The sequence below is a fragment of the Cygnus atratus genome, chromosome 25 (genome assembly GCF_013377495.2).
Source record: "Cygnus atratus isolate AKBS03 ecotype Queensland, Australia chromosome 25, CAtr_DNAZoo_HiC_assembly, whole genome shotgun sequence".
Taxonomy (NCBI): Eukaryota; Metazoa; Chordata; class Aves; order Anseriformes; family Anatidae; genus Cygnus; species Cygnus atratus.
The window spans coordinates 4,146,313-4,166,170 of NC_066386.1; the positions used below are offsets into that span (position 1 = coordinate 4,146,313).

General features: G+C 46.7%; 1 protein-coding gene across 1 annotated transcript; it reads left to right on the plus strand.

Annotated features, from left to right (window-relative positions):
- The first annotated feature begins 981 nt into the window (after positions 1–981).
- On the plus strand, positions 982–10,760 carry LOC118258922 (von Willebrand factor A domain-containing protein 5A-like). Its single transcript, XM_035568026.1, is given in 16 exon segments — positions 982–1,024; positions 1,821–2,068; positions 2,211–2,433; positions 2,805–2,947; positions 3,080–3,194; positions 3,927–4,054; positions 4,199–4,287; positions 4,543–4,687; positions 4,867–4,949; positions 5,428–5,542; positions 5,698–5,862; positions 6,145–6,248; positions 7,693–7,874; positions 8,045–8,248; positions 9,913–10,136; positions 10,446–10,760. Coding segments are annotated over 16 exon segments (2,526 nt in total).
- The last annotated feature ends 9,098 nt before the right edge of the window (positions 10,761–19,858 follow it).

The following is a 19,858-nucleotide window of genomic DNA, read 5'->3' on the forward strand; positions in this document are numbered from 1 at the left end:
CCCCCATTTCCCCATTTCCCCTGCACTGCTTGGGTGGAGGAATTGGAAGAGGGTGGATGAGGGGAAGGTGTTTTTAGGTTTTTGTTTTGTTTGGTATGGTTTTGTTTTAGTTTCTAATTTCTCTATTTTGTTAGTAATAGGTCATAAATTTCTCTAGCCTACCTATACTCAGTCTGTTTTGCCTGTCACGATAATTATTGAATGATTGCCTTGCCCTTATCTCAGCCCTTGGGCCCTTTTCATCGTATGTTCTCCCTCTTTCCCTTTGAGAAGGGAGAGTGATAGAGCAGTTGAGGTGGAGCTTAGCTGTCCAGCTGGGTAAAACCACCACAAACTCATCTGCCCCCCACTGGCCTGGATGGCCATCCTTGCATCCAACTACAAATTCATTAATCCATTCTCCTGCCCAACTTTCCGTATGTTCATATTTTTCTGCCATTCACTCCTGCTGCCACTAAATACAGCCCTCTCCAACCAACCGCTTTGCCACTCTCCTCACACAAATCCATGTATGCATCCACCCATCTGCCCAGATTATGTTTCATCTGCTCTTTGTCCACCCCTCTGTCCATTTCTTCCTGTCATCATTGGTGCTGGTTTCCTCCATGTGAAATTACCACCTCTCAGGCCCAAACCCATGGTCTGCCTTGTTTCTCAGTCTCTTACCCATTATATCTGCCATCTTCCCTTCCCTGTCTAGTGTAAATTAAGCACACACATACCCCTTGAACCAACAGATTTTTTGGACATCTGCCATTCCCATCGCAGGCCTCTCTCCTACCAATCTACAACCAGGCTAGTGAAAAAGAGTCTTGAGATAAGGATGTGAGGAAGCAAGAGTCATCTTGGCCATGTGTGTTGGTGGGAGCTTCCTGTCTTAGAGGAAGGGAAGATGGAGGTGCCCAGTTTCTTTCATGAGGTCCTCATAACTCACTTTATGCTCTTTCCCACACAGAACCTGTCTTCAACCAGAAAGTCAAGATGAGGCCAAGTGGCATCCTGAGCAAGCGTCGTATGTACAGGAGTGAGTTGGGGCCAAGAGTGTGGTGTCTCTGAACAGCGGGGAAGATTTTTGCTGGAGAGCAATGTGGAAAGGAACTGATTTCTTGAATGGTTGAGAGGGAAGCACATTTCTTTGTGTTCTGGGAACTCAGTGGCATGGCCTGTAGTCAGTATTTACTTTTTCTGAGTTGCATAGGAAAAAAGAAGTTGTTGTACATGTGATTCATTTCACCCGTAGTGCTCAGGGCTTTCCAGGGAAGCCATCAAGAAATGAGATGATGATGCGGACCTCCTGTGACTCCACCTTTTATGTTATGCTAGGATCCCTCCTTCCTTTTTAGTAGTGCAAAATGAGTCATATATCCACTTAAGTTAATCTCTCTGGAACATTAGTCTCAAAACAGGAGGTAGGACTTGCTCCTTGTCTGTGAGATAACAGTATGAAGGTTTGAAGAGCTGCAGAGCACTTCCTGTCATTTGCACGAAGCTTGTTGTGGGGCTATCTCATTCTACATATTGAAGGACAGACAGACTCCTCACAATGCCATGATAGGTCTGAATTAAGGTGAAGCATGGAACAGTTAGGTGATCTGAGGTCCATGCTGGACAGAAAGGGGCTTAGAGAGATGAGGAAATGTGGTCCAAGTGAAACATGCTGGCAGCCTTAGGGACCTTTCATTGCTATTTGTCAGCTTTTGCAAATTGTATTTCTGTGGCAAGTTTGGACACACAAATGTTGCCTATTGCAAGCAGACACTTCAAATTTAAAATCCTCTACAGTCAACCAGTGACTCTGACAATCGTTATGTCTTCCTCAGGCTTATTCGACAGGGGAATATGGATCTTTTCAATCTATCTTGAAATAGAGCTGGAATCTGTGGCAGTAAATGTAACCATCCAGGATTTTGTGGCTGATGTGGAGTCTAAGCTGTTTTTCCGCAATAAGCAGCAAGTCTCTGAGGAGATCATGTTCATCTTTCCTGTGGACTCTGACACTGTTGTATACACCTTCTATGCTACCATGGGGGACACTCGTATTGAAGCAATGCTCTGGGACAAGGAGGAGGTACTCTGATTCTTTGGGGGGGGGGGGGTGAGGATGGGGGTGATGGGGCAGGGAGAGGGGTTCGGGTTGAAGTGAAGTGTGGAAGTGAGAGAATAAAATTCTGCTGAGACCTCAGTAACACATTTTTCTCCCTTTGTGGTAGGCCCAGAAGCTGCACAAAGCCACTTCAGGCATGGAGAATTTGAGATACCTGCAAGATCAGCCACATATTTGGGGTCCAGTGTTTGCTTGTTTCTTGGGGACCCTGCCTCCTAACAGGGAGGTGGCCATCAACCTGTGCTATATCCAGGAGCTGCCGCTGCATACTGATGGATCTGCCTTGTTTTGCTGGCCACGAGACCTTTTCCCCCAACATACACGCTTTAGTGAGTGTATAGTATATAGGCCACAGGTGCCTATACCAGGTAGGAGCACCGTCCTCCTCACCATCTCTGCGGGGCAGGACCCCATAGCTGCACACATGCCACACTGATAGAATCTGAAAATAACCTCTCATACCTCACAGCTAGGAGCCCGCCAAGTCTCCCCACATATTCCACAGCAAAAGATCCCCACAAATTCCTATACAGTTCACACCGTGAGACTAGATATCCCCCCATAAAAGCATTGCAGTGAGGAAATCTCAGATTCCACATTTGACCCACCACCACCACCCATTACAGATAGTACTCCACAATCACTGTCTGCTGCCCTATGTTCTCTCCTTTCACCTTCTCACATCTTTTTGTCCCTACAGGCTGGCGGATTTCTGAGGACGAGATATTGGAAAACCTGCGCTTTAGAATATGCCTGCAGTCAGCCTGTGGTGTGTCTCATATAGACATTAACAGCAGCCACACCCCTCTGCAATACACAGCTCCAGATCAGACATCTGCTGAGGTATGGCCTTGTCAGATGCCAGAGTCCCAAAGTGGGAAAGTAGGGAAGGGTCTGTGATGTACTGATGATCCTAAGGGCTCCTTGGTCCTTTTATTTGGTTCTCTTTCCTCCCCACACCCCACTTGTCCTCAGGTTTCATTGAAATCAACACCCTGGCATTTTGATGATTTGCAATTGCTTGTGTATTATAAAGGGCCTCACAATCTCAGTGCTGTGGTGGAGAGGAGAGATCCCAAAGCTGCACCTGGTGAGTGTGGATGACAGAACTGAGCGCCAGGGAGACTGGGGAAATCTGAGGAATTTTCAGGCAATAGCTTCATCAAATTATAGAATCACAGAATATCACAAGTTGGAAGGGATCCACTTGGATCATGAAGTCCAACTCATGGTTTCATTCAGGATTATCTAAGATTAAACCATATGCCTAAGAGAATTTTCCAAATGCTTCTCGAAGTCCAACAGGCTTGGTGCTATGACCGCTTATATGGGGAGCCTGTTCTAGTGCCCAATTGCTCTCTCAGTGAAGAACCTTTTCCTAATATCCAATCTGAACCTCCCTGGACACAGCTTCATACCATTCCCTGAAGTCCTGTCACTGGTCACCTAAGAGAAGAGATCTGCACTTTCTCCTCTACTCCCCTTCATGAGGAAGATGTAGGCCACAATGAGGTCTCCCCTCAGTCTACTCTTCTCTAGAACAAACCAACCAAGTGACTTCAGCTGCTCCTCATACGTCTTCCCTCTAGACCCATCTAGAATTTGGCACTTGCTCTTGTTAAATGTCATGTTGTTGGTGATTGCCCAGCCCTCTAATTTGTTAAGATCTCCTTGAAAGGCCTTTCTACCCTTGAGGGAGTCAACAGCTCCTTCTAAGTTAATATCATAGGTTGGAGCTAAAGGCAATGTGTAGGACAAAAGCAAAGAGACAGAGAAGGGGGTTCCAACCAAAAAATCCTCCTTGCTTCCCCCCACACTCCAGGATCTCTGCTGGGAGACCCTGTGGTGATGGTGACACTGAAGCCCAGCATTCCTGAAGTGGTGCCCAGTACAGGCCAACTTGGGGAATTCCTCTTTCTCATAGACTGCAGCCTCTTCCAGGATGCACAGGTACCATCTGAGGAGGTCTTCAGTGGGGACTTTTCACAATACTTCTGCTCAGGTGATGGGGATAGAGGCAAGCTGCTTCATGGGAGTGGATGTTCTGTCTAGCTTTCCCATCTAAGCTCTGCCCATCCTTCTGTCTGTCCCTAGAACACACTGCTCTTCCTCCTCAAGAGTTTGCCTGGGGGCTGCTATTTCAACATCTACAGCTTTGGGGCCACTTTCAAAGCCTTCTATCCGTGAGTTGGGGATGATGTTGGGTCAGGGCCAAGGGGCAAGTTGAGTATAACTCTTCTAAGTGAAACTATGGGACAAGCTGTAGCTGGATGGCAGCTGTGGGTTTGGATCTGTTACGGGCACTGATAGAGTAAGTTCTCCTTTCAGGCTGCTTCTAGAACACTGGTGGTGAGGTAGGGCTTTCCTGGAAAGTGGTCGTGTGGGGATAGCTGTGGACCAGGTTCTCTCCCTCTGACATTCTGCTTGCTATCCCACAGGCAAAGTGTGGAATACACGCAGGAAAGCATGGACAATGCTGTGAGACGCCTCTCTTCCATCTGCCCTGATCTAGGGGGCTGTGACCTCTTGGGCCTCCTAAAGTCTATCTACAGCACACCTCTCCTTCGTGGGCATCCCCGCCAGGTATCAGGGCACAAAGGGTAATGGGGAGGTGAAAGAATGTAAACACTGGGGCAAAGGTAGATTTCAGTACTCATCGTGAGTCATGCTGCTGGCGCTTGCATTGAGTTGCCATGTAGTGTCTTTCCTCTGTGAGGGTGCACAGCTCTAAAAACCTTTGTTTCCCCTCCTCTCTGCCTCAGCTCTTCATATTCATCCAGAGGAAGATCTCCAGCGAAGAGGAAGCTATCATGGCTGAAGTCCACCGCTACCGTGATGACCATCGGTAATGAGGGAGCCCTGTTCCTGTCCCCCAGCATGGTTACTTGCCCTGACTGTCAGTCTTTCAAAAATTCTCTCAGGTCCTAGTCTGTCCTACATCTTCTCTTTACTTTGATGGGACGTCAGCAATGACCTCCACACACACTTTCCTTAGCTCACTGAGACTGCCTATACTCTTCTTGTAGCGGGCCTTCTCTCACAATTTTTCCAGGCTGTTCTCAGCACTTTTCCTCTTCCCCCTCACCATGCAATACCTCAGTGTGCTCTGAGGGCCCAAAACCCATTCCCATGACCTCTATAACCCAAACCAGTTTAACCTCTCCCTACACAGCAGGCAAACTCTCTCACTCCAGGGTGAGAGAAAGCTGAATCAGTTTCATTCCTAAAATTAAAAACACTCCTACCTTTCCTTTATACCACTCTTGTCCTTCTTACCTATCACCTTTGTCCACTCTCTAACCTTCCTCTTTTTTCCTGTACAGGTGTTTCTGTTTTCCTGTTAACAGCTGTGACAGCTTCAACCTTTCCCAGGCCATTTCCCTGGAGACCAAGGGTGAATGTGTGTGCATCCACTCCAGGCTGGACATGACATCTGAGGTAACTGCCCAGGTGCCTGTGCTTCCAGCACTCCCATTGCTCTATTCAGTGCTTCCAATGGTTCTCCTAGATATGCAAGGCAATCCAATTGCCATCATCCACTCCAACTCAGAGACCCCCTCCAGTAGTCTGTGCTCTCTGTGTTCCCTCACCAGGCAGTGAAATGCCTGCAGCAGGCCCTGCAGCCTCTGGCAAGTGAGATCTCACTACGCTGGGACCTTCCACCAGGCCTGGAGGTGACAATGATTAGAAAAGCTCCTGAGTCTATCTTCCAGGGACATCAGAGCATCATCTATGCCCAGATCCATGGACAAGCACAGGTGAGAAATCAGATCCAGGAGCAAGGCTTTCTGGAAGGTATAGGAAACACTCCCAGTTTCACATTCTCAACACAGGGAGTCCTTCACCTCTGCTAGACCTGGGAAAGACCAGTGTTATGTCTCTGTGAACCCTGTTTTTTCCCCCTGAGATGCCACTGCCTCTGCTCCAACTATGGACATCTATCTACTACTTTAGCAGAGCAGAGAGGGAAGCTAAGTGGCCAGCCTCCCTGTGCCTTGCAGATAAACTTTTCTGTCTGACTCTTTCTATTGTGTCCCCAGGATCCAGAGGCAGATGTGGCAGCTGTGACCCTAAAGTACCATGTGGGCAGCCAGTCCTTCGATTACACACTCAGGTTCTCACTGTCCCCATCAGCAGATGACAGGTGAGAGGATAACACAATGGCCCACAAGACAAAGGGACATTATCAAGGTCTGGAGGAGGGACAATAGGTGTCCTTTGCTTGCATACCTTGAGATGGGAAGACAATATGGGTTTCCAGTGCTCCCAACTTGTCTCCTCTGCCTTGACCTGGGGAGAGGATTTGGGTGACCATTGCCCCACTGCCCCCTCCTCTTTACTCCTGCTGCTACTCCACAGCAGCCTTGGTTGAAGGAAAGGCTGTTGACGTAGTCTACCTAGGCTTCAGCAAGGCCTTTGACATGGCCTCCCACAGCATTCTCCTGCAGAAGGTGGAAGCACATGGCTTGAACGGGTACACTCTTTGCAGGGTTAAAAACTGGCTGGACAGCTGGGCCCAGAGAGTGGTGGTGAACAGAGTGAAATCCAGCTGGTAACTGGTCACCAGTGGTGTTCCCCAGGGGTCAGTGTTGGGGCCCATTCTCTTTAATATCTTTATTAATGATTTGGATGAGGGAATTGAGTGCACCCTCAGTAAGTCTGCAGACAACACCAAGTTGGGGGGAAGTGTCAATCTGCTGGAGGGCAGGAAGGCCCTGCAGAGGGACCTGAACAGGTTGGATTGACGGGCAGAGGCCGATGGGATGAGGTTCGACATGGCTAAGTGCCGGGTCCTGCACTTTGGTCCCAACAACCTCATGCAGCACTACAGGCTTGAGGGAGAGTGGCTCAAAAGCTGTGCAGAAGAAAAGGATCTGAGGTTGCTGATTGATGCTTGCCTGAACATGAGCCAGCCAGGTGCCCAGGTGGCCAAGAAGGCCACTGGCATCCTGGCTTGTATCAGGAATCATGTAGCCAGCAGGACCAGGGACGTGATCTATATTCTGCTCTGGTGAGGCCACACCTTGAATAGTGTTCAGTGTTGGGCTTCTCACTACAAGAAGGCCATCGAGACCCTGGAGCATGTCCAGAGAAGGGCTACAAAGCTGGTGAAGGGTCTGAAGCACAAGTCTTATGAGGAGTGGCTGAGGGAACTGGGGTTGTTTAGTCTGAAGAAGAGGAGGCTCAGGGGAGATCTTACTGCCCTCTACAGCTACCTGAAAGGAAGTTGTGGGGAGCTGGGTGCTGGCCTCTTCTTGCAGATAACCAGTGACAGGACAAGAGGGAATGGCCTCAAGTTGCACCAGGGGAGGTTTAGGTTGGAAATTAGGAGACATTTCTTCTCAGAAAGAGCAGTCAGGCATTGGAACGGGTTGCCCAGGGAGGTGGTGGAGTCACCGCCCTGGGGGTGTTTAAGGAAAGGTTGGACGTGGTGCTTAGGGACATGGCTTAGTGGGTGGTATTGGTGGTAGGGGGAAGGTTGGACCGGATGATCTTGGTGGTCTTTTTCAACCTTAATCATTCTATGATTCTATGATCTCATCCCTCTACCCACAGTGGAAACAAGGACTAACTCCCTTTCCCTGCAGGCTGCCTGTGCACCGTATGGCCTTGATGCATCTGCTGTGGAAACTTTCCCGGGGTGGGACAAGCAGGTCAGAGAAGGACATCTGGCAGAATGCAGTTAAGTTCAGCGTCAGCCTGGGGGTCCAATCCCCCTTCACATCCAGCACAGCTGTACGCATGGAACTGATGGATACCTGCCACCGTGGTAAGGCCAAGAATAGTGGGGACAGGATTGTAAGGGGAAAGTGGAACTTGCTGGTCTGATGCCTCCTCACCATCACCAGCCCCATATCCTGTGGGCCTGAACAACCTTTTGCCTATCTCTAAAATACATAAGTCTAACCCTCACTCCCCATCTTCCTGCCTCTCTCTCAGATTCTTTGCCTCTAGACTCCCCCATGCTGTTTCCTCCTTCTCGCAACCTGGTTCCCTGCCAGCTCCTCTGGTGTGGCTTCAGGCCTGTGTGGTTCGACTCCACCAAGTTTTGGATGGTCCAAAAGTTCCAGTTCTGTCTTGAGATGCTTCATCCCAAAGCCTCTGACGCTGTAGCACTGACCAAGCTTTCATCCCCCTGTAAAGGTAAGTAGAAAATTCTCAACTGTGGATTCTCTGATGTGTTGCATAACGGGTGAACTCTCCTTTCAGTATTTATTTTTTCACCAGACTTCCTGATTATCACTGTGCTGGTGACGGATGGAGAAATAGGCAAAGCAAATTTGCCCATAGTGCATTGGAAGCCTCAGTCCAGACAGAGCATGAAAGGAAGAGACTGCTGTCTAGGTCTTGAGCTGAAGAGAGAGGCTGGTGCTTCTCTCTGGGGCTGGGGTAGAAGTGCCCTCCTCTGTGAGAGGTATACTCTAGACAAGGCCTGGAGCTGCTAACTGAAGGAACTAAATGTAATGAGCACACTGCACACCATCAAGGTGAATGAAGAGGAGATTGTTGTGGTCTTTGTGGAAAGTCTGCAGAGAGATTTTGAGTGACATGAAGCAAGGAAGATAGGACATCTGGAATTCACAGTCAGAATGGAGAAAGCTGGAGGCTTGTGACTTCTGGCACCAATAGGAAGGCTCCTGCTCAACCTGCAGATCTGCAGCTTCAGAATAGGTATAGTGCCCAGGCACTGGTGAGAACAAACTAGGCCTTTTAGGGGAGGCATCCAGAGTCAGCTGAGCCTGACTGTAGTGTCCAAACAGAAAGAAAAGACGTGCAATAGTTACTGGAAACTCTTTCATTACAATAAAAGCATTGATATACTAGAATGAATCTAGAGGAAGGCCACTAAAGTGAGGGGGCTGAAATACATGGCATGCTAAAAGAGGTTGAAGGAACTGGTTTTGTTAATAAGGATACCTTACTTTTGTCTACAACTACCTGACTGGAGGAAGATACAAAGAATACGGAGACTTGGAGGTACATGACATTAGGATAAGAGGCAATTGATACAAGTTGGAACAAGGGAAATATTGAATGGGTATGAGGAAGTTTTTTTTTTTTTTTTTAATCATAAGAATAGCCAGGAACTGTTGGAATCTTCAACCTTGGAGCTGTTCAAGATAAGTTCCTGGGCAAGCTGATCTAAATGAAAACTTCCTTGAATTATGGCATTGGACTAGATGACCTCCAGAGATTCCTGCCAACCTAAATTACTTTGTATACATTTAGGCTAGCTTTACATGATCCCTAGTTCTGCCCCCAACTTCTTTGTTCTCCAATACTTCTTCTTCTGCCCATAAAAGCTCTTAATTCTGCTACAAAACTCAGCCATGCCTAGAACGTTAATGTCCTATGGTCTGTGCTTGACCCTCCTCACCTTCACACTCATGTATTGCAGTGCTGTTGTAGCTTCAAAGAAGTCTTACATCCCAGAATGTGGAAAGGAGCAGCTCATGATAAGACTGGTGGGTTCAAGAACTGATGGTGGAGAAGGATGAAGTGGGTCTTTAAATGCTGTAGAATCATGGAATGGTGTGGATTGGAAGGGACCTTTAATGATCATAGAATCATTTAGGTTGGAAAAGACCTATAAGATCAGCAGTGTCAGGATACCTGTGAGGGACTGGGAAAATTTGAGGATGCTCTTGGAATTCTGGAAAAGTTCAGGATGCCTTTGGAGGACTGGGAAAACTTTGGAAAGCCCAGAAAGGATGTAGGACAGTTGAGGATATCTGGAGAAGGCAGAATTTAAGGTTACTAACCATTGCCTATCTTGTATGAGCTATGTGAATATTGCTGTCTTCCAGAGCAGGAATCTCCTCCTGAAGAGCTGGTGATGGAGGAACCACCACCATTTCACATAAGTTGGGACTGGAAAATTTCACCGTTGTCGACAAGATTGTGTGACTTCTCCCGTCTCAGGGCAGTAGTGGCACTCCAGAAAGCAAATGGCTCGTGGGACCTGACCTCAGCCCTGACCTCAGCCTTGGGGCTCAGCAAGGCTGAAGTTAATGGCCAAAGGCCCAGTAAGGTAAGCAGATCAGGGGCAGGTGGGGGGAAATATCATGAGCTGAATCTTTCTCTCCTCCAAGTTTCCAGTCTGAGCTGAACCAGTAGGAGAAGATCAGAACAGTCAGGATACTGAGGCTGTCTGCTTGTAGAAAGGAGAGATGTAATCAACACAGGTATCTGGGAACTTTCTGGCTTTGAGGATTTCAGAAGCTTAGAGAGTTTGTGTGTGTGTGGAAGTCCTCCTTTCAGGCAAAGATTTGTCCAAAGGTTTGTGCTATTTTAGGTTTGGTCTTTCTTTTCCCCCTGATTGTTCCATTTTCCTCCACAGGATGTGAAACCAACTGCCTGGGCCACAGTGTTGGCCTTAGTCTGGTTGCACCAGTATAAATGGAGGGTATCTTGGTCAGAACTTCTGGAGGCCAAGGCTTGTAGGTGGCTACGGGACCAAACTGGTAAGTAGATTTTGCTGGGAGGAGTCATACTCTAGGCATTTCCCACAAAATGCACAGCCAACACCCACGTTCCTCTTTCCCTGTGCTCCTGTGTGGCAGTCTATGAGACTGCCAATACACACTGTCTTCCCTTTCTGAGTTGTGTTTGCCCTCTACTTTTTCTCTCTGCTTGCAGAAATCCATCTGGATGAATGTCTGGAAGCAGCAAATTCCCTCTTTGGCTGCTTGGTAGAGCCCATCAGCTTCAGGATGTGAACTTCCCCATACTACTGGGAGTGAGAAAAAAGTTGGGCAGGGATGCAGCCAGGATTACTGACCTAAACTGTCTGAAAGCATATTCAATATCATTAATACAATGCTAAAAATAAAATATGAAAAGGAGGGAGGAGGGGAGGGGAGGGGAGGGGAGGGGAGGGGAAGGCCGGGGAGGGCTGGGGAGGGCTGGGGAGGGGAGGGAGAAACTGGGGCAAGGTGAGGGTGGGGTAGGGGGCATTGTCTTCCAGAGAAGGCATTGCTTAGAGATTGGTTGGGCATCAGTTTACTTGTAGGAGATGGTGAGTGCCTTTGCATCAGAATGATTGCCTATGCATCATTTGTTTTTTTCCCCTCTTTTCTTCATTTATTACACTGTCTATATCTTGACACGAGTCCTCTTGATTTTGCTCTTCTCTGTGCACCTGATCCTTCAACCAATTGCCCCAAAGCCCTAAAGTCCCTTTCAGTCACTTTTGGTCTTCCCTTTTCTATCTTATCGGTGCCAATGTGAAAAACCAATAAAGGGTAATAATCAGAGGGATGTACCAGGTGAGTGGCTTTCCAAGTGATGACTCTTACCTGAGCCCCAGGGAGACAACAGACTTCCCTATAGGTTGGGTCTGGATGGCAAATCGGGCCTTCCATTCCCTTCAGAAGGGAGTCCCCTATGACAATAAACCTTTTTTTCTTGGTGGGAGTTGTTGTGATGTGGGGTATAGATTGTCTCGCCTTGGCAACTCCCCCAGTGTGGATGGACCTTTGTCCACATTGCCATTTGCTTGCCCGTTAAGTTCCAGAGCCTCATACCTGTTGTGTAGGGGCACCTGGGAAGGTGAGGTAGGCAACAGGGGGGTTCACCTGCTGTGCTGAACAGGAACCTGCTTCCACTCGCCCAGTTCTTAGATCCCATCCCTCTGCCTAGTGGCAAAGGGGTAGGGGAACCTTCATTTCTTGTGTAGTGGCTGGCTGAGCACTAGCCCCACCAAGTCAATCTCCTCTCTCTGATGCTCCTCAGCCTGCCCACTTCCTCCCCAGTCTCTGCCACCAGGTGAAGCTGTTCTTCAACTTGGGCACACCTCCCACAGCTGTGCTCGCTACTGCCATCCTGTACTGACGTAAGAGTAGGGCACATCCAGCAGCCTGACACCTGGGTGACAGCATGTTCCCCTTGGAGCTCATGGAAGAGAAAGAAATCATCTAATTATTACTGAAAAATAGAAACCACATCTGGCTTATACTATCCCTGATCTGCAAATGATTGGAGATTGGGAGAGTAATCAGAGAAAAGCAGACTATTCATGCGAGTTTGTCATATTCTTCCTGAGCATATATCTTTGTCCCTCTTGAAGATAGGACAGTAGCTTGAATGCATCTCTGATCACATTCGTTGCAGCTTTTTTGAAGTTCTTATGCAAAGACAGTTGCAGAACGCTGGTAATCATTTCTTTCACTCAAATTTTGGAAAAATGAGATTTGAAACACCCTTAGTGCAAGTCCATGATCTAGGAAAGCTGACCAGGGAAACCAATTGTGTTTCTTTGGTTCTTAGTCCATGGAAATGAGTACTGGGACTCATTTGAGAAAATGTGGGTGTTCATACTACATTTCTCCAACTAGTCCACTTTCTTGAGAAAAGCTTCAGAGGAGAAAGATGTGCCTCCTGCTTCCCAGCTCAAATGTCTGCTGGAGGGACATATAGAGGAGACGATGAGGATAGGCATTCTGCTGTATCTCATACAAATGAAGGGTTCATTAGGGATGAGAAATTTAAAGGCAGCCTTGGCTGCAGTGATGACGAGACAGTGGATTTCAGAACCCTGAGATGAAAAAGCAGAGCAAAAAGCAAGATCACAACACAAGACTTCAGGAGAGCTGATTTTGGTCTCTTCAGAGATCTGCTCAGTAAAGTCCCATGGGATAAGGCCCTGGAGGGAAGAGAGGTCTGAGAAAGCTGGTTAATGTTCAAGGACCATGTTCTCCAAGCTCAAGAGTGCAGCCAACAAAGAATAAGTCAGGAAAACATGCCTGCATGGATGAACAAGGATCTCCTGGCCAAACACAAATGAAAAAGGAGGCATACAAATGCTGGAAGCAAGAATGGGTAACCTGTGAGGAATACAGAGACTCTGTCCAAGCATCCTGGGTTGAAACTAGGGAAGCTAAAATCCAAGAGGACTTTGGTCTGGCCAGGGATATCAAAGACAATAAGAAATCAATTCTATAAGTACATCAGTGACAGAGGAAGACTAGGGAAAATGTGGGCCAGCTGTTGAGTGAAATGAGAGACTGTACTGAGTCTGGCTGGGATGGAGTTAACTTTCCCTGCAGTGGCCCATATAGTGCTGTGCTCTGTACTTGGAGCTAGAACACCACTGGTATCCAACCAATGTTTTGTTTATTGCTGAGCAAGGCTGGCACAGCATCAAGACTCTCTCCAAACCCCCTCCAAGATCCAGTAGGCTCGGGGTGGGCAAGAGGTGGGGAGGTGACATCATCAGGGCAGCTGACCTAAACTGACCAAAGGGATATTCCGTACCATATGATGTCACATTCAGCAATAAAAGGTGGGAAAGGGGAAAGAGAGGGAGGAGCTCTCATTATGAAGTCATCTGTTGTCCTGCTGCGTGTATTGAGGCCCTGCTTCCTGGGACATGGCTGAACATTGCTCATTGTTGGGAAGTAGTAATTTTTTTTCCTCTCTCTGCTTCTGCGAGGCCTTTTTTTTTTTTTTCCCCTCTTCCTTTTCCCCTGAATTAAATTATCTCAACCCATGAGCCTTTTCTCTTCTTTCCAGCACACTTTGTTCTCCCCCTCTTCTGAGGAGGAGGGGGAGTGAGAGAGCAGTTGTGGAGTTTAGCTGCCCAGCAAAGTAAAACCACTACAGAGACCTGGTGAAAAAGCTGAAGTACTGAAGGTCTTCTTTGCCTCAGTCTTTATGAGCAAGACTGGACTTCAGAAATCCTAGGTCCCAGAAATCAAGGGAAAACCCCATAGCACAGAAGGTGTACCCTTGGTAAAAGAGGATCAGGTCAGTGAATTCTTAAGCACACTAGAGATACCTAAATCCATGGACCCTGACAGGATGCACCCATGACTGCTGAGGAAGCTGACAGATGTCATTGCAAGGCCACTCTCAATAAACTTTGATTCTTTGCGGCAACTGGGAAAAGTGCCTAAGGACTGGAGGAAAGCAAATGTCAGTCCTTTTAGTCTGGAGAAGAGGAGGCTCAGGGGAGATCCTATTGTACTCTACAACTTCCTGAAGGGAGGTTGCGATGAGGAGGGGGTCAGCCTCTTCTCTCAGATAACTAATGACAGGACTCAAGGAAATGGCCACCAGTTGCACCTGGGGAGATTTAGATTAGACATCAGGAAAAACTTTTTCTCTCAAAGAGTGGTCAGGCACTGGAACGGCCTGCCCAGGGAGGTGGTGGAGTCACCATCCCTCGTGGTGTTCAAGAAGCACCTGGACAAGGTGCTATGAGATATGATTTAGTAGCTTAGTGGGTAGTATTGGTGATAAGGGGATGGTTGGACTACATGATCTTGTAGGTCCTTTCCAACCTTGTGTTTCTATGATTCTATGATTCTATGATTCCTATCTTCAAGAAGGGTGGGAAGAGTGACCCAGGGAATGACTTACTTGACAGCCTCACCTCAATCTCTGAGAATGTGATGGAGGAGCTAATCCTAGAAACCATTTCCAGGCACTTGAAGGAGAAGAAATTTTTTTGGTTTCTCAGGGTCTCATCTAACCTGGTCTAGAACACATCCAGGGATGGGGCATCCACAACCTCTCTCGGCAACCTGTTCCAGTGCCTTGCCACCCTCTCAGTGAAGAATTTCCTCCTAATCTCTAATCTAAATCTCCCCTCTTTTAGTTTTAAAAAAAAATCATTCCCTCTTGTCCTGTCATTATCTGATTCAGCAAAAAGTTGCTCTCAATCTGTTTTATAAAAGTTCCCTTTAAGTATTGAAAGGCCACAATGAGGTGACCCCAGAACCTTCTCTTCTGTAGGCTGAACAGTCCCAGCTCTCTCAGCCTTTCTTCAAGGAGAGGTGCTCTGGCCCTCTGATCAACTTCATGATCCTCCTCTGGAACCGTTCTAACAGATCAACATCCTTCTTGTGCTGGGGGGCCCAGACCTGGACTCAGTACTCCAAGTGGGGACTCACGAGGGCAGAGTAGAAGGAGACAATCCCCTCCCTCCACCTGCTGGCCACTCCTCCTTTGATTCAACCCGGGACGCAGTTGGCCTCCTGGGCTTCAACCACGCACTGCCAGCTCATGTCGAGCCTTTCATGTACCAGAACCCCCAAGTCCTTTTCTGCAGGGCTGCTCTCAATGAGTTCTGCTCCCAGTCTGTACTCCTATCTGGGATTGCCCCGACCCAGGTGCAGCACCTTGCACTTAGACTTGTTGAACCTCATTAGGTTCACATGGGCCCACTTCTCAAGCTTGCCCAAGTCCCTTTGGATGGCATCCCTTCCTTCTGTTATATCAACTGTTCCACTCAGCTTGGTGTCATATGCAAACTTGCTGAGGACTCACTCGATCCCACTGTCTATGTCATTGATAAAGATATTAAACAGTACTGGTCCCTGGACAGATCCTTGACAGACACCACTCATCACCGGCCTCCACCTGGTCCTAGAGCCATTGACCACCATGCTCTGGGAGCAGCCTTCTAGCCAACTCCTTATCCATAGAATGGTCCACCCATGAAATCTATTTCTCTCCAATTTGGAGATCAGGATGTCATGTGGGACCGTGTCAAAGGTTTTGCAGATGTCCGGGTAGATGACATCAGTTGGTCTTCCCTTGTCAACTGATGTAGTCACTCCATCACAGAATTCCACCAGATTGCTAAGGCACCATTTGCCCTTGGTGAAGCCATGATGGCTGTCTCAGATCACCTCTTTGTCTTGCATGTGCCTGGACACTGCTTCCAGGAGGATCTGTCCCATGATCTTGCCAGACTCATCGGTCTGTCGTTCCACAGGTCCTCCTTTCTACCCTTTTTAAAAATGGGAGTGATGTTTCCCTTTTTCCAGTCACCATCAACTTCTCCTAACTGCCAAGACTTTTCAAATATGATGGAGAGAGGCTTGGCAGTTGCTGATTCAGTTACATCAGCTGATTCCTTCAGGACCCTAGGATGCATGTATCAGGCCCCATAGACTTCTACTTGTTTAGTTTCATCAGGTGGTCTCAAACCTGTTCTTTGCTTACAGTGGGTAGGACTTGCTCTCCCAGCCTCCATCTATAGGTTCAGGGAACCAAGAGATGTGGGAAGCCTGACTGGCAGTGAAGACTGAGTCAAAGAAGTTGCTGAGTACCTCAGCCTTCTCCACGTCTGTTGTTACTAGTTCACCCTTCTCATCCATCAGAGGGGGTACACTCCCCTTGGCTTTTCTTTTCTGAGCAATGTACCCATAGAATCCCTTCCTGTTATTCTTTGTGTCCCTTGCCAGGCTCAGTTCCATCTGTGCCTTAGCTTACCTTATCCCATACCTGCTCATCTGGACCGCATCCCTGTACTCTTCCCAGGTCATGTGTCCTATCCTATATATTCTAGTTCCATGAATCATTATTAGTGAATGGTAAATGAGATATAACTATGTTCCTGCCTAGTTCTTAATTATCTCCATCAGAATCTACAAGGCCACTACTGGTATCCAATACAGAATTAATATGTCCTAGTATGGCCATGCTTCAATATTCATTTTTGCCTGGTATCATAACTCATTTTTCCAACAGCAAATATGGTCTTTCCTTAATATAAGAAGTATAACACTTTGTCAACCAGTATATAGCATACTATACTGATCACAGCCAAATCCTAGGATAACAACGTTGTAAAAGAGAGGTCACTGTTTAACAAATTGTATAAAACATAATCATGTATTAAGTCTTTAGTTTCTGTATTAGCATGTCTATGCATAGACACAGGTACTCATTGAATATCAAAATGGATGATCACTGCAGAGCATTCAGCGCTGTCAAGGTCCTGCAACCAAAGATTGTAAAGCCCGAGGTTTTGCAATGCATACATGGTAAGCAATAAGCATCATTTTATTGATTCTTCAAGATGTCCAGCCATAAGATGTAACTTGGCACATCTGTCTTTCCCAACACTAAAAATGAGTTCTGGCATCCTTTTTTAAAAATTAGGGAGAAAATTAAGCATGTGCCCACTGTTACCTGTCTGCACACCACTCATTGCTTGCTTCTCCAGTTACTTTCATTCAGTCTGGTTAAAAAGCATGTGTTGAGAAGCAGTTTCTGGGGTTCTTCCTAAGAAGGAAACAGGAAATTCAGCTGCAGTTAAAATGAACATTTTATGCACCAGGAAGCTGTGAGTGAGCTGACTATAAGAAAAAAATAAAGGCCTTTTTCAACACGCCTTATTTCAACAGCCTCATATATCATTACTGCATACTGGGATGTTGCTTGTGGTTTTGCTTTCCACATTCTTTACTTGGTCCCTTTCACTTGGAAAAACAAGTTCACAAATATCACACCCTACATTGCAAAGTTTTTCTGGATGCTACATTTCATCTTATAACTGCTATACAGTAATCAGAAAGGTTTTTTCCACCACTCATATTTCTTATACGCACATATATATGTATATTTATATGGATATTCTCTTCTGCATATGTATTCACCTCTTCTTAATTTCTTTCTGTTCGTTCTTTTATTTAAATATTTTTCAGTCTAATTTCTCCTGAAAATTTCTATCACCTGTCCATCTCTCCATTGAGCCAGCTCTTTTCAGGGTTCATGTCTAGAAGAAACTGGACTTTGGCAGACCCACAGGAAAAAGGATGTCATTAAAAAACAAAACAAAACACAAATAGACTTTCTTACTTTCATTAAAACAAGCCATAAGTCTTGAAATTTTGGGGGAATGGTGATGAATATTCCTCCTGCTTCTGTGCATTGTTAGTACAACAAATAAAGACGGGTAATTAGAGCAGGCATAGGCTCTGCAAATAGCTGTGGCACTGCTGTGGGCTGCAGTGGCGAGAGAAGAGACTGTAACAAGAATTGCCTTATTCCCAGAACATGAGCCAAAGGATGTCTCTGGCCACCAAAAGATACTTTCCTCTCTCTGCCTGATTCCCACCAGGACATAAACCAGAATAATTTCCTTTCAAAATATCTTCATTTTCCATTCTTGCAATACATAATTAAAACAAGTGACAAACAAAAGTGATGCTGTATTTATTCACTGAAACACATCTGAGAGCTCCTTAATTACCTACACAATGTTTACAACTCTGAAGGAAGTGGCTGGAAACCACACGCAGAGCTCATTACAGCTGTCAGTATTTTAATGAGCCCCTTGAGGAATGTGGTGCTAAAGTCTCTGTTACTTTGCAGCTCTGGTAAAATCTGGCAAGGTGCCTTGACGAAATGACAGGCAGAAGCAGAAAGAAAAGTTACTTGGACTTTTAATGGAGACCAGTGTGAGATGCAAGACTGGAAATGGAGTTGGACAATGTGTTCCCACTGGAGCTCATCAGAGCAGAAATTCACAGGCTTTGATTATGGACAGAACAGAAAGTCATAGACTTCTCCTGTATCAAACTTCCCTTACAGAAGTCAAACAGCAATCTCCAGGTTTGGGAAACATGATCCTTTCAGTCAGCAATCCATCCCACACAGAATGTGGAGAGGAAATTCCAAGGATCCACCTACGCGAACTCATGTTTCCAAGAGACTGGCAGATGTACAGGTCCTGCTCTCCAGGCCTCCATCGTAGTGATCAGCCAAGACACTCTGATGGCAATATATGTGCCTGAGACATTTATCACAAGCCTGCTGACAGGCTCCATCCTAACTCACAGCTCCCTCCCCTCCATCCTGATCCAGGTCATCTCTGGATTCATGTACGGGCTTAAATGTTGCATCTCAGCCCCAGTCCACTGTTATATAAGCCTTTGAACACCTCCTTCTCTGCTCAGTGCAACCAAACCCATGGGCTTAATGGTTTTTCTTGATGTCCTTGTATCCCACTACTTCTGAGGATGTTCCAAGTAGGGAACTACAATATTCCACCTTATGACTGATGTGACAGCATAGTGAACATAGTGTTCTTTATCTCCTGCCCCAGCCCTGGAAGTATTTAAGGTCAGGTTGGATGGGGCTTTGAGCAACCTGGTCTAGTGGAATGTGTCCCTGCCTGGGGCGGGTGGTGGTGGTGGTGGAATTCGATGATCTTTAAGGTCCCTTCCAACCCAAAATGTTCTGTGATTCTATCATTCTATGATTCCTCATTACAAAAGAGATGAAACAGACTAAACAAATGGCTCCTTGGCACTGCCCCTCTACCTCACAATTTCTTCTCCCTGCCACTTGCTGAGTACACTCACACATCATGATCCCCTGATCACCATTGTTTTATCAGCATTTGTTTATTCTTTTGGAGTGAAACCTTAAGTTTACCCTATAACAAAAATAGGATACAGGCTTGTATATAGTTTGAGATGCCCTTGAGTTCCCCACCTGGCCAATTCAGAAGACTTTGGCTTTCTTATAATTTCTACATCATATTTACTGTTGATGCAGCCCAGGATGCACTTGGCCTTCTGGGCTGCAAGTGCACACTGCTGGCTCATGTCAAGCTTTTCATCCACCAGAATCCCCAAGTCCTTTTCTGCACGGCTGCTCTCAATGAGTTCTTCTTCCAGTCTGTGCTCAAGTCTGGGATTGCCCCAACCCAGGTGCAGCACCCTGATGCATGTGGAAGATATGGTTTAATTTTTAAGTTAGTACTGTGTGGAGCCACGAATCAGACTCAATGATCCTTGTGAGTTCCTTCCAGCTCCGGATAGTTTATATGATTCATTTGCACCAGGTCAATTGGAGACAACGTGAGGTGTTCAACCAGTACTTGAAGGTAGTCATTTCCCAATGGCATGTTCACCCACTTCATTAAAGGACTTGATCTCTATAAGTTTAATGAGGCCGGTCTCACTGTGTCAGAATTTGAAAAAAAGGCAACTAGAATTGGCAGTGATGATC